The 12,367-nt window shown below is 42.5% G+C and overlaps 1 protein-coding gene across 5 annotated transcripts in view; it reads left to right on the forward strand.

Annotated features, from left to right (window-relative positions):
* The first annotated feature begins 3,204 nt into the window (after positions 1-3,204).
* TRAF3IP1 (TRAF3 interacting protein 1) overlaps positions 3,205-12,367 on the forward strand; it is a 42,134-nt gene continuing 32,971 nt past the window's right edge. For 2 of the 5 annotated variants that reach the window (XM_084524446.1, XM_084524447.1), the window contains exons 1-6: positions 3,205-3,353; positions 4,502-4,570; positions 7,907-8,068; positions 9,195-9,335; positions 9,477-9,941; positions 11,095-11,172. In XM_084524446.1, the coding sequence (XP_084380572.1) occupies positions 3,231-3,353; positions 4,502-4,570; positions 7,907-8,068; positions 9,195-9,335; positions 9,477-9,941; positions 11,095-11,172 (1,038 nt within the window). In that variant the 5' untranslated portion in view covers positions 3,205-3,230. Of the gene's footprint in view, positions 3,354-3,492; positions 3,645-3,692; positions 3,827-4,501; positions 4,571-7,906; positions 8,069-9,194; positions 9,336-9,476; positions 9,942-11,094; positions 11,173-12,367 lie in introns of those variants that run through there. The other 3 variants (XM_084524450.1, XM_084524449.1, XM_084524448.1) reach the window with 3 other exon arrangements.

Consider the following 12,367-nt stretch of genomic DNA (forward strand, 5'->3'; position numbering starts at 1 on the left):
AGGTAAAGATAAGAAAAAAATATATTAAGGTTTGTATCCAATCTGTAATGAACTGATTGAAAACAGCAGGAAGTATCTATCTAGGAAACCACACAGCTCTGTTTGTCCAGTTGTTATCTCCACATGAGATAATAACAATTTAAGGTGTGTTTTACCAATCAAATGTCTTCATATCTGACAAAATAACTCACAAAGGCAACTTGCTTTACTGCTCTGCATGCAGAACTCCTGAGACACAGCATCTTAGTGTCCCCTTAAGGATGGAAGGGCTCCAGCAAGCCTGCAGGCAGGATCAGCCAGCACCAGGACACGCGATGTCCAGGCAATGGGCTGCAGCACAGCAGTAGTTTGTGTCTCACCAGTTTCCTGCTGGTCTTCAGAACCAACCCATCTTCGTGGTGATTTGCACTCTACTTTTGAAGTTTACCTGATGGGCTGAGAGTAACTTTGATGGTTGATGGTAATCTGAAATGTGCGGGATCGCTGGACAAAATTCCAAATCCCACATTGAGCAGTAGCTCAAAAGGCAAAACCTGACTTCTAAGGGGTGGCAGTAATTTAAAAGGCAAACAAGCCTACAGCTGTTTAAAGGAGGAGAGGGAATTAGAGACTTCAAGGGTATGTTCAGGGGAATGCTGTTCCCCAAGCACTGCCATTGCTTCCATGTCTCAGGCGCTTTCAGTGGATGTGGTTTGGTTGCAGTTCTTGATGTTAGGGTAAGGGGTACTCTGTGCATGTTTATTTCTGCTTCAGGAATTGATTTTATTGTAAACTTCCCAAATCTTATACCATGGAGATTTTTAAAAAATCCACCCTTGCTTTAGGATTCTGAACAACTGCAAACTGTTTGGCCTCCAGTTATCTTTTTAAAAGTCTTAAAACTGTGAGACCCAGTAAAGGACAAAAAAAACAAAAAACAAACACTAATAAATGTCAGAGTCACCAAAAAAAAAAAAAAAAGCTAAGAGGATTTCAGACTCCCAAATTTTGTTCTTGCAACAGAAAAAGAGCATTTTACAGGAACAGCCAGTGGGCATTTCATGTGCTGTAGCAGCTTTGGCTCTTGGTAGGTAACCACAGGGTCTGTATCTGTTTCACTTCAGAAAAGTTTAGTTGTTAGGAAAGGGAAACACAAACTCCCTATGTCTTAAGAAATGATTACAGACTATCAGTCTGGTGTGCCTTTTCTGGGTGCTGCAGCACAAGCAGTAGGATCTTCTAACCTCCCTCTCCCCCCTTCTTTTCTTGGGTTGTTTGATAATCTGATTTGTCTCTTAATTGACACTGTGCAGCCAGCTGAATTTTCTACTGACAGGAGGACTGCCTGAGATTCTTAACGTAGCAGCATAAAGATGTGTAAGTGCTCCTACTGCTTCCACGGTTCACCAGCCATCTTGTGTTTGTGCCAGGTTTACTCAGAAATTTTCTTTCCCTGGTTTCACCTCATGTGACAATGTCTCAACTTGCCCAGCTTCTAATAACAAATCAAGTCCAAGGTCCTCAAAAGGACTACATCTGGAGACTAAACCTCAAGCTATCTTTTACAGCCTTAGGATACTTTTTAAAATTCCAGTGCCTCCCTTTAGGTCCACAGGGATTCATGGAGTCTTTGTGGGTTGCTGGCTTTTGATTCTTCAGTTAAATTGATCTGTGCCTCCTCAGGGTACTACCTCTTCAGCAAAATGAGCATGCCAAAGGTCAAATTTAACAAACCCCCTAAGATTCATTCTCAGGCATTGCAGACGCTTCATAGAGAGCTGGTGGCAGAAATCCAGATAAACCACGATTCCAAAACAAACAACCCTCTTCCCCAGAGCAGCTTCTTCCCAGTCTTCTTGCTTCCTCTGAGATTTCTTCTGATGCCCTTGTATGTAGAAGCTGTCAACACCTTTTCTTCTTCCCAGGCTCACCAGATCCTGTAGTCACAGTCTGTCTGGGAATCTCATCAATTTATGCGTGCGTCAGGCTGAGGGAAGAGACTTGTCTCTTCCCTGCAACTTCTTCCTGCTGAACTACCTGCTCTCAGAAGCCCAGGTGTAATTACTCTGTCAGTGTGGAAGCAGTCCACTTGACTTCCTCTGCATAAGAACAACCTTTTTCCCTGCATAAACCAGATCCTAAATCAGATAAATCTATTTTATACCAGGTGAATCTATTTTGTAATGTGTCTCTTCTTGTTCCTAAATCTGATTTGTTCTTCTAACTCAGTCTGTGCTTTGTTTTATCTGAGACTTGGAGCTGGCATGGGAGAGCTGGTAACGCTGCCTTTTACAACCGATGTGAGAAACAAAATGCACAAATGCAGCGACTCAGGCGAGCTGCAGGTTTGGGCTGTTAAACAAGTGGGCAATCACAACACACAGCAGCTCAGACTGTGTGCAGTCCTATTGAAATTTCAGTCTCACACATTAGGGGTCATGACTGGTCAAGCAGAAAAGTAGTATTTTCTTTCTTAGGTTCCCAGTCATGGTCTGGACAATTGGCAGCAGCATGAACACTCGGGAACAGCCAAGTTTTCCCTTTTTGTTAAGGGATGTAACGTGGCAAGAACAAAGGAGGTTGCACAGGGGTGTAGTAAGCTGCCTGGTGGGAAGGCAGTAGTGTCTTTCACCTGCAGGAAACAGTGATGGTGCTGGGGACCCTGTGCTCTCCTTCCCTTTAATTGCCTTGTCCTGGCTTTGACAGGGAATGTGATGTGGGATCAGAGAATTTTAAAGTTAGCTCCTCCCCAGGTCTTCACTCTTATATTTTACTTTATTTCAAGAACAGTTAAAAAAAAAAAATCACCTCAAGAAATATTAACTTTCTGAACACTTAGTACTTCACTGTTTGTCTGACAATTATTTAAGTAAGGGACTGAGGTCTGACTAGTTGCATGAGACAGCATACTTTTAGGGTTTGTTCTAGGGAGTCTTTCCCAGATAGTCTGTCTGTTCTGGCATGGCTGAGATAGGGCACATATTTTTGCTTTTTTTTGCCTTTTTTTTTTTTTTTTTTTTTTTTTGCTTTTCTTTTTTGCTTTATTCCCCAACCCTACCCCCTCCGCTCTCCCGGGCCCCTAAGATGGCGGCGGGGCCGGTTGCTAGGGCCGCGCCGCGCCGTGCCTAGCAACCGCGCGCGCCTGCGCACCGGGGCCGCTGGGCAGCGCGGGGCAGGCCGGGACGGCCGGTGGCGGGCGGGCGGCGGGGCTGTGGCGGCGGTGACGGCGGCGGCGTTGCTGTGGGGCGGCCATGAACGAGGCGGTGCTGAGGCAGACGCGGGAGGCCCTGGGCCGGGTGATCCGGCGGCCGCCGCTCACCGACCGGCTGCTGAGCAGGCCGCCCTTCCGCTACCTGCACGACGTCATCGCCGAGGTGCGCCGCCGTCGCTAGGCAACGGGGGCCGGGCCGGCAGCGCGCCCCCTGCGGGGTGTTGGGGGGGGGCGGATTTTGGGGTGGTTTCAGGGGATTTTGGGGGTGGGTTGATTAATACGGGTCGGTTCCAAGAGCTTTTAGAATGTATCTGGCGGTTCCACGAGTTTCTGGTTCCGTACGTGGCTGGGCACGAGTTGCTCAGTGGGCAAACAGTGTTTTTTTTAAATTGTTTTTAATATATACGCGTCTGTTCCCTAAGCTTCTGGTTCTATATGTCGCTGTACACCAAGAGTGAGGGGACAGTAGTCTTATTTAATTTAATATATATCTATCAATTCCCAAAGCTTCTGGTTCTATATGTGGCTGTGCACCAAGAGGTCAGCGACAGGGATTGTAGGTTTTTAAATTCTTTTAACGTACACATGCACTGGTTCCCTGAGCTTCTGGTTCCATACACAGCTGTGCGTTAAGAGGTCAGTGGAGGTTTAGTAGTTATTTTTAATATATATCTATGGGTTCCCTCAGCTTCTGGTTCCATATGCGGTTGTGCATGAAGAGGATAGTGGGGGGATAGTAGTTTTTTTATTTATTTTTAATATCTATGTGTCAATTCCACAAGTTTCTGGTTCCATATTTCGCTGTGTACGAAGACGTTAGCAGGGGGACAGTAGTTCTCTATTTATTTTAATATATACGTGTATCAATTTCCCGAGCTTCTGGGCCTATATGTGGCTGTGCTGAAAGACAACATAGGGGAGATAATAGTTTCTTAATTTATTTTCAAATATATGTGTAGCGGTTCCCTGAGCTTCTGGTTCCACACGTGGCTGTGCACAAAGAGGTCAGAGGTAAGAGCAGAAAGCTGCCTTTGAAGTGCGTGTGCCCGTGTTAACGCTGCGGGTGTCCCACATCTGCCAAGGTTAAAGGTGGAATTAACCAGGAGGGAGGCCGGAGCTGTAAGCAAGGATTACGTCTCCCTGGTGCACAGACACGAGCAGCCCCGATCCTGCTGCAGGCACAGCCCCAAATCAAATGCTGCACTGCCTCTGGAAGTGAAGCAGGCCATTTCGCCTGCTGCTGCCACCTGAGTATTATCCCACAGAAACCTTCAAGTGCTCCTAACTTGTGCCTTTTCTTCTGTCTTCCAGGTGATCAGAGTGACAGGTTTTCTGAAAGGACTTTACACAGAGTTTGAATTGAAATCAGAAAATGTCAAGGTGGGTATGAAACTTCCCTGTTTATCCAGCTTCAACATGAACACTCTTTGAAACTTGCCACAAGGCCTTTCTGGTCTTTTTTGTGTTCAGCTTCTGCTGCCTGCCTTTAACTTAACACTGTGAAGAAGTTTTAAAAGGATATTTGCAGCCTGTTGGTTAGATTATGCAACGTGTAGGGTAAACACCTGTAGATCATGTTTATAGGTATAGCTCAGTGGGTGGACGCAAACAGGCTGTCATGTTTAAAGAACTATTTCTGTACACACCTCAAAACAGAGAGATCTAACCGATGACTAAACCTAGGTTTCCAAACATCTGCTGTACTGCAGATAATGATAATCATTATGTGGGGAACTTGCCTTGAAGCAGTCAGGCACTGATAGTAAATCTCAACCACTAGAAATCCACACACAGCTTTTTCCTGAGTCTGGAGGTCTATTGATAAAATGCATGCTCTTTTATTTATTGCTTTTTAAAAAATGTGCGTATATATAGGCATATCTGTGTGCTGTATACATTAAATATTATTGCTTTATAATACAATTCTAATAAGGCACTCATCTGTTATAGGCACTCTACAGCATTTTTACTACTGTCTGTGGATGGCCAATTACTGAGGGAAGTTAATGCTGTTACTGAGAAATGCTTTTCTTAAGTGCACAGATGACTTCAGGCTGTGTTTGCTCTCCCAGTGTCTGCCTCTTCGCTGGGCCAGAGCTGCTGACTTCCCCACCAACCAACTTGATTCAAAACTTGTGTCACTTGTGGCACACAATGCCTGTGGAGTGTTGCTAGTTAAACAGCTACATCCTTTGGTGATTGTTTAACATAGCAACTAAAGTGTTGGCTTGCCAACCGTGCAGCCAGTTGCACGAATGGTTTATGCACTGCTCACAGCTAATTATTGGCCTTATAGGTACGTTTATTTCTGTGACTGTTGCAGGGATAACTAAAATTAATTACACAATTGATTGGTTTTGCTCATACTTTCCCTGTTGAAGCTTGACAATAGGGTCAGTGAAGGTGAGCAGCTAAGCTCATGCTGTCCCTTGTTTGCAGAGCGTTATTCATTTTTTCTTTTGTGGATTGAAAAACCATTTCCTAGCAGCTCTGAGGCAGGTCTTTGTATGTAGATACAAATATCTACATACCATGGTATCTGTGAAGTTGCACCAACCTCCTGAGTAGCTCTTTTTGAGCTTTTTCCTGCAGTCCATAAGATCTTGTTTTCAGGCGTTCAGGAAAAGGAGATGAAAATGCTGAGGAAAACGTTTCTAGCTTGTGTACCTCTTTTCAAAGCACAAGTTGGGAGAAAGATTTGTCTGTCAAGGGATGCTTCCTTACTGTGATTTCTGTTGGAGTTTAAGAAAATCAGGAGAGTTAGCATTTTGTGGTAGGAGGGGAGAAGTCTTTCCGTGGAGACCAAAGCTACCTGCAGATGGCTGGAGGCTGAGAGCAGCAGCTGGCATACGCGCTGTGATCACTGTATACAAGGATATCGGAGGGTCTTCTGGATCACTTTTATCTTAAAATGTTTGATTTAGAATAGTGTCCCGCTTCCTTCCCTGAATTAACAGATTGCATATGTCCGTGAAAAGACGGACAACTATTTTAATCAAAGGAGGGTGCAGCATTTCCTTCCTATTTTGTTTTTGAATGCAGGGATCACTGGTGAGGGTGAAGTGGCCCTGATGTTGATGGAGACATCTGAAAATCCTAGCTATGTGGCAGTTGTTTGTTTTAATCTGTTCGGAAGAGTTGAAGACGGGAAGTGCCCTGGCTCTGGAGGCCGTCTTCCCACGCGTTTTGCTATCATTCACATGCTTGCAGCACAACCCAGGTCTTGTTTATGGAGCAGCTCTGGGACTTGGGATATCACACGGACAGCCACATAAAGCTCCAGTGCCACAGGAGCAGATAATGCTGCCAGATGGCCTTTAAAGAGTAGTGGCCTTGCTCAGCTGAGGAATTACTGGCTTCTGGTGCTCTCCTTTATTTTGGTATATCTGTCAAATTAGGTCCAGATCGTTCTGGATCCATGTGCTTGAGATGCCCAGATGGTAAAGAAGTGCAGTGCAGAATCAGGTGTTTTACTGCGTAGTTAAAACTGCTCGCTTCGCTGAAGTAAAGTGAAATGTCAGTGGTCAGCTTTTTGGTTATTGGTTTAAATCTTGTAGCTGATACTCTTCCGAACCAACACCTGTTAAAACACACATAGAGAACTCTTCTCACGTGGGTTTGCTTTCTAACAGGCTAGTAAGGTATCTTTATCTCTACTCAATAAAGTAAAGGATGAGTAAGTAAATTTCTGTGATGGGACTGGTAAAATTCCTTGAATTTTACTCTGCTTTATGAATAAATCCACGCCCCCTCACCAGTATTCTGCAGCTGCAGAGACTTCACACCGTGATTTCATTCTCTGTGCTGTGAACCGTCCGATAACATTTTAGTTGGTGGGTGTTGTTTTGTTTCGCTCTTATTTTTGTAATGTTTTTCTGTAATCACCAAGAGTCATCGCTTTTGCTAAAGGGTACTTGGGGAAAGTTGATTGTAATTGTAAAACTAAAACACATCTGGTAATTGTGGAGATAAAGTATGTGCCTGTATCTCTTGGCCACCATCCTTTGTATGTTTTCTTTACTCACTGTTAAGTCTGGTTTGTAAAGTACATGTATAAGCATGTAAGCCTTTCAGTTTGGACTCACAAGTCCGGTAAGACTGGGACTCCTGTGTCGAAAAATTGGCAACATGGTTGTCTTCCTGAGCAATAACTGCTTGTAACAATCCTGTTGCAACTCTTTAGTGTTTCTTTTGGTAATGCTTGCATCATTTCTTATACAAAATTGTAGTTTCTGCAACATGTATCTATTCTCTTGAAAACGGAGTGTCAGAAGGTGTACTGCAGCTCAATGATAAATATACTTAAAAGAAAATAATAATAATAATAAAAACAATACAAAAACCACCCTCACAAACCACAAAATTCTACTTTTAATTTGGTCATTGAAGTTCAATATTCATCCTTGCTCGAAGCTGTTACTTCCTTATCAGAAATAAGTGGCTAACTAAAGCAGGGTAGTCCACTTCCCTGACCTTACAAACCACATGCCCAAATCCCCACATGTGGGCAGAGTGGCTCAGGGTGCTTCATCCCAGGGAGCTCAGCCATGCTCCTGGCATCTGTGTCAAAGCTTCCTCGTGAGCCACAGTTCAGCTGCTCCTGTTATCCTGACACTTTCTGCAGCCATTCCTCCCGTCGGAGCTTTCCTAACCTTTAGGTGGTACATGGAATTATTTTAGAGTCTCAATATTATTTCTTAATTGTTGTTTTTTTAGGATAAAGATGCCAAAATCAGCTTCCTTCAGAAGGCAATTGATGCTGTTGTAATGGTAACAGGAGAGCCACTGGCAGTAAAACCAGCACGTGTTGTGGCTGGACATGAACCTGAAAAAACAAATGAATTTCTTCAAGCGATTGGGAAGTGTTGCTTAAATAAGGTATGACATCACTATATATATTTTATATACATAGTTACATATTTATTTATTTTACATACTTTCAGAGCTTATTTGTGACAGACATTGACACTCATTACACAAGATATACTGTGTTGAGTCACTGCTTATAATAATAATTATTAATAATATTAACAGAAATATAATATGTGATCCTTAGCAGAGTTTGAGCCAGGTCCCCACACAAATACATTCTGGGTATATTAGTTGAAAACCCTTGAAGTTATGAATGTGAACAAATTGTGTATATTTCACAGTGAAGTCCTATAATGTGTACAAGCTGTATGGAGATTTTATTCGGATAATCTTTGTCTGCTAATCTATTAATTTAAATGTATATTATTTTCTTTTAGTTAGCTGAGTGTTCTATACAGACTTCTTCCACATAGATTGCTTCAGATCAGGAAGGAGGAAGTTGATGAACATGTACACTTAGATGGGACGAGTTAGAGAACGTTCTTGATGGCACAGTCTCGTAGCATGGTGTGATGAGATTTAATATCCAAAGGATATCGTCTACCCACTTGAGCAAAGATAATTAGCCCCTTGGCTTTTTAGTCAAGCATAAGCTTGATGTGCATTGTTGAAAAGTTTTGCTTCAGTCTCTAGCTTGATACTTTCAGTGACAAGCTGACTGTGCTGCTTGGACTTACCTAGTTCAGGCAAGTGTTGCTAATGTGCAGAAGTTAGTGTCCAAATGTGAAAACCCACAAAAATCCATAGTTTTATATTTGCAAATCAGGAGTCAACCCTCAGGGCAAAATTGGTTTTAGTGATCTAAAAGCAAATCCTGTTTCAGGAAGAATTCCTCAGCAATGTGATGGTGCGTGTGTGTTTTTTTTTATGTATGTTAGCAGAATTAGCAATTCTAATGAAAAGCATGGTGTATGTATATAGTCCTGGTACATGTAGTCAAATTGTTATGAGAATTACAAAGAGGTGTTTAACTTAAAGGACCATTATTATGCCTGTGAATGTTTTTGGAAGAGCAGAAATACAAGCTCTATTTCAAAAGGAAAAAAAAGTCATGTTGACTACAGAGTTAGGAAGAAGGGAGATGATAACAAAATAACCTAGTCATTTCAGGGAACTTTTCTGTTTCTTGCAGCTCTCCAGTGATGCTGCTGTAAAAAGGATCTTAGCTGGGGAAAGAGCTGATGCTCAAGGGAAACCTCCGTCCTCTAAATCTCGAGATAAAGAAAGCAGAGAGCCCAAAACAGAAGAACAAAAACCCCATAGGGATAAAGAGGTAGGCATTTGCAACTTTCGGGTACAGTGGCTACCATTATTTTTTAAAATTTCTTTTCGTGTGCATTTTATTTGTAAAAAGTAACCGTGTTATAAACTTGCTGTGTATTGACACTAAATTTTAGTTTTTACTTTATTTTAGGGAAAAGGAGATACTGAAATTAAAGACAGAAGCTCAAGCAGAGACAGAAAACCCAAAGGAGATTCCAAAGAGAGTGAAGAAAGAGAAAAGGAAAGTGATAAACAGAAAGAAAATGAAGACAGGCACAAAGATGCTGAAAGGGACACCTTTAAGGAAGAGGAAAAACAAGAAAGAGAAAGAAGCAGAACAACCAAACAAGGAAGAGAAACAGAAAAAAACAAGAGGAAAGGAGACATAGAACGAGAAGATGATGCTGAACGTGATAAAGGACAGGAAAGGGAGAAAAAAAATCAAGGAGGAAGAGAAACAGACAGATTGAAAGGAAGAGACAAAGATAAGGCTAGGGACAGAGACCGAGAAAAAGACAGAGAAAGGGGAAAAGACCGGGACAGGGATAGGCAAAGGGACAAAGGAAAAGATGGGGAGCATGTAAAAGAACATGGAAAGGACAAAGCAGAGAAAAAGGTAATTGGAATTCTATTTCAGAGAAAAATAACCTCTGGCATGCTGTGGTAAGGACTGAATTATTTTTTTTTTTTGGAAATGGTTGTGTCTTGTATTGTATGTTCACTTAACGATTAAGTACTTTATTTAACAGCAATTACTCCCGTGAATTGAAAGGTTTTTTTGGGTATGGATTTGATCTTGTAAGAATGTGGCTGAGGCTGTGTGTACACCTTCCTGTCTCTGAGCCTTTGGACTGTGCTTTCTGAACATCTAACAAGCAGTTTATTTTCTGACTTGTGTGAATTCTTTGCTTTCTCCTCACTACATTTGATTCTATTTGGCAGAGGGGGGTGGCAGCGACGATTGGAACTGTGTACTTGCATCCTCACGTCTTCCCAATAATGCATGCTGTTGTTGCAGCCATAGCTAGCTTTTGGGATGGGGACTGAAGAGTTTCTTTGAGCCATAATTGGTCATTAATCTATCTCGTGAGCTTACTTCTTCCATAGCAGAATCCATGGGATGGAATCATATGTCTGCATTTTTTTTTTTTGGCTTTCTAGTCTAAGCTGCTTGTTTCCAACTTCTTTTTTTTTTTTTTTTTTTTTTTTAATTGAAAGAACTGTTGGGAAGCCCCATTTGGGTCAAATCATTTCCTTTTAGCAAGGGTGCTCTGTTTGTGGTAGACTGTGCACATTGTGTTGCATCCTTGGGAAGGAACACATCTGCCACTGCAACTTACTTCAGGTCTCAGTGTGAAGTCCTAAAGTGCCTTAAAAGCCATCTCTTCATTGCCTTTTAATATTCAAATCTTTGTCTAAACATTCGTTGTTTGCCTTTGTTCTTTTGTTTGCTGGTTCAAGGTAGAAATTCAGGATTAATGGATATCAATGATGCTGCTGTTACGAGGTAGCTTAATTTTTGTTACAACTGAGAAAGCACTTCTGGCAGTACTTGTTTGCTGGCTTTGAGGCTTCTGGATATAAATATTTTTTAATTTTACTCCATTAGGCTTAAAGAGAGCCAGGCAAGGTAAAGAGGGTATGTAGATGGATGAGTACACAGCAGAACTGAGCACATTACAATGTTATTCTTGTTTCCCCTTTCATGTAATTCAGGTAAGTAGCTTGCTCCTCAGCACGCGGAATCTAAAGCAATTACTTGTTTTTAGTCCACAGATTCTGAGGAATCCAAGCTTAGAAAATTGCAGAGGCCAACTAAAAACAGCAAGTGCCAGCCAGATAATGAGGTTAGTAGTATAGAAGATCTGGGAAGGTGATTATTGAGAGTGTTACGTTTCAAAATGGCTTGGGAATCTGCATGTAATGAAAGTCAGATTGAAATATAGGCAGATGCTGAGTTTTAGGGCTCTAAAACAGGTGCTTGTCTGATTCTTGCTTGTTTTTAAATTTCTCATAGCTTGGCCAAAAAAGCCTAATCAGTTTATTTTGATTTCCAGATTTTTCGTTCTAGTTATTGATATGTTGAGTACTTCAGAAAAATGTTTATTTGTTCAAAGTTTTCTCCCTATTCTTCTGAATCTTCCCTACAATGCTGTTGTATATTTGCTCGTTTGTTTATGGTACTGTTGTGGTTTAGGCCAGCAGGCAGCCCAGCAGCACACAGCTGCTTGCTTGCTCCCCCTGCAGCAAGATGGGGGCGAGAACTGAGAAAGGTAAAAGTGCGAGAACTATTGGGTTGAGATAAAGACAGCTTAATAAGAGAGAAAGAGGAGGAAAAAAATAAAAAAGAAGAAGAGAAAAATCGAAGTGATGCAAAACACACTTGCTCGCTACCAGCTGATCAATGTCTAGCCAGTCCCTGAGCAATAGCTGTCCCCGAACCCTGGCCAGCCCCCCAGTCCTGTGGCTATGGGGTGTCCCTGTGACAGCCTGGGCCAGCTGTCCCGGCTGTGTCCCCTCCCAGCCCCTGTGCACCCCCAGTCCCTCACTGTGGGGGCAGCACGAGGAGCAGAGCAGGCCCTGGCTCTGTGCAAGCGCTGCTCTGCAGCAACTGAACCATCCGGGGGCTGTCAGCATTATTCTCATCCTAAATCCAAAACACAGCACCACACCAGCTACTATGAAGAAGATGAATACCTGTCCCAAAACCAGGAGAGAGACTTTAATAGAAGTTGCTGTGTTGGAAAGAAAATGAATCCAGTGTTGAGCCTGTGTTTTGCAGCTGGCTGATGGTAGGGCAGAATAGAAATTCACTGCCTGACTCTGAACAGTAGCTGTTGCTTGTGATACCATTGTCTGCATCTGCTGCTTCTTGATGACCTGAGGCAAGTCGGGGAATTATGAAGCCATCTGGCTAAATGTTTAAAGAGTGAGCCTTCAATAAATTAACCTAAAGTAGTTCAGGCTAGGAAGAAATCGGCAGGATCCCAAGTCTAGCAGGAGTCTCTGTTGGGAGTCTGTGGGCCACTGACATCATTGTGT

Source organism: Aythya ferina (assembly GCF_964211825.1).
Source record: "Aythya ferina genome assembly, chromosome: 6".
Lineage (NCBI taxonomy): Eukaryota > Metazoa > Chordata > Aves > Anseriformes > Anatidae > Aythya > Aythya ferina.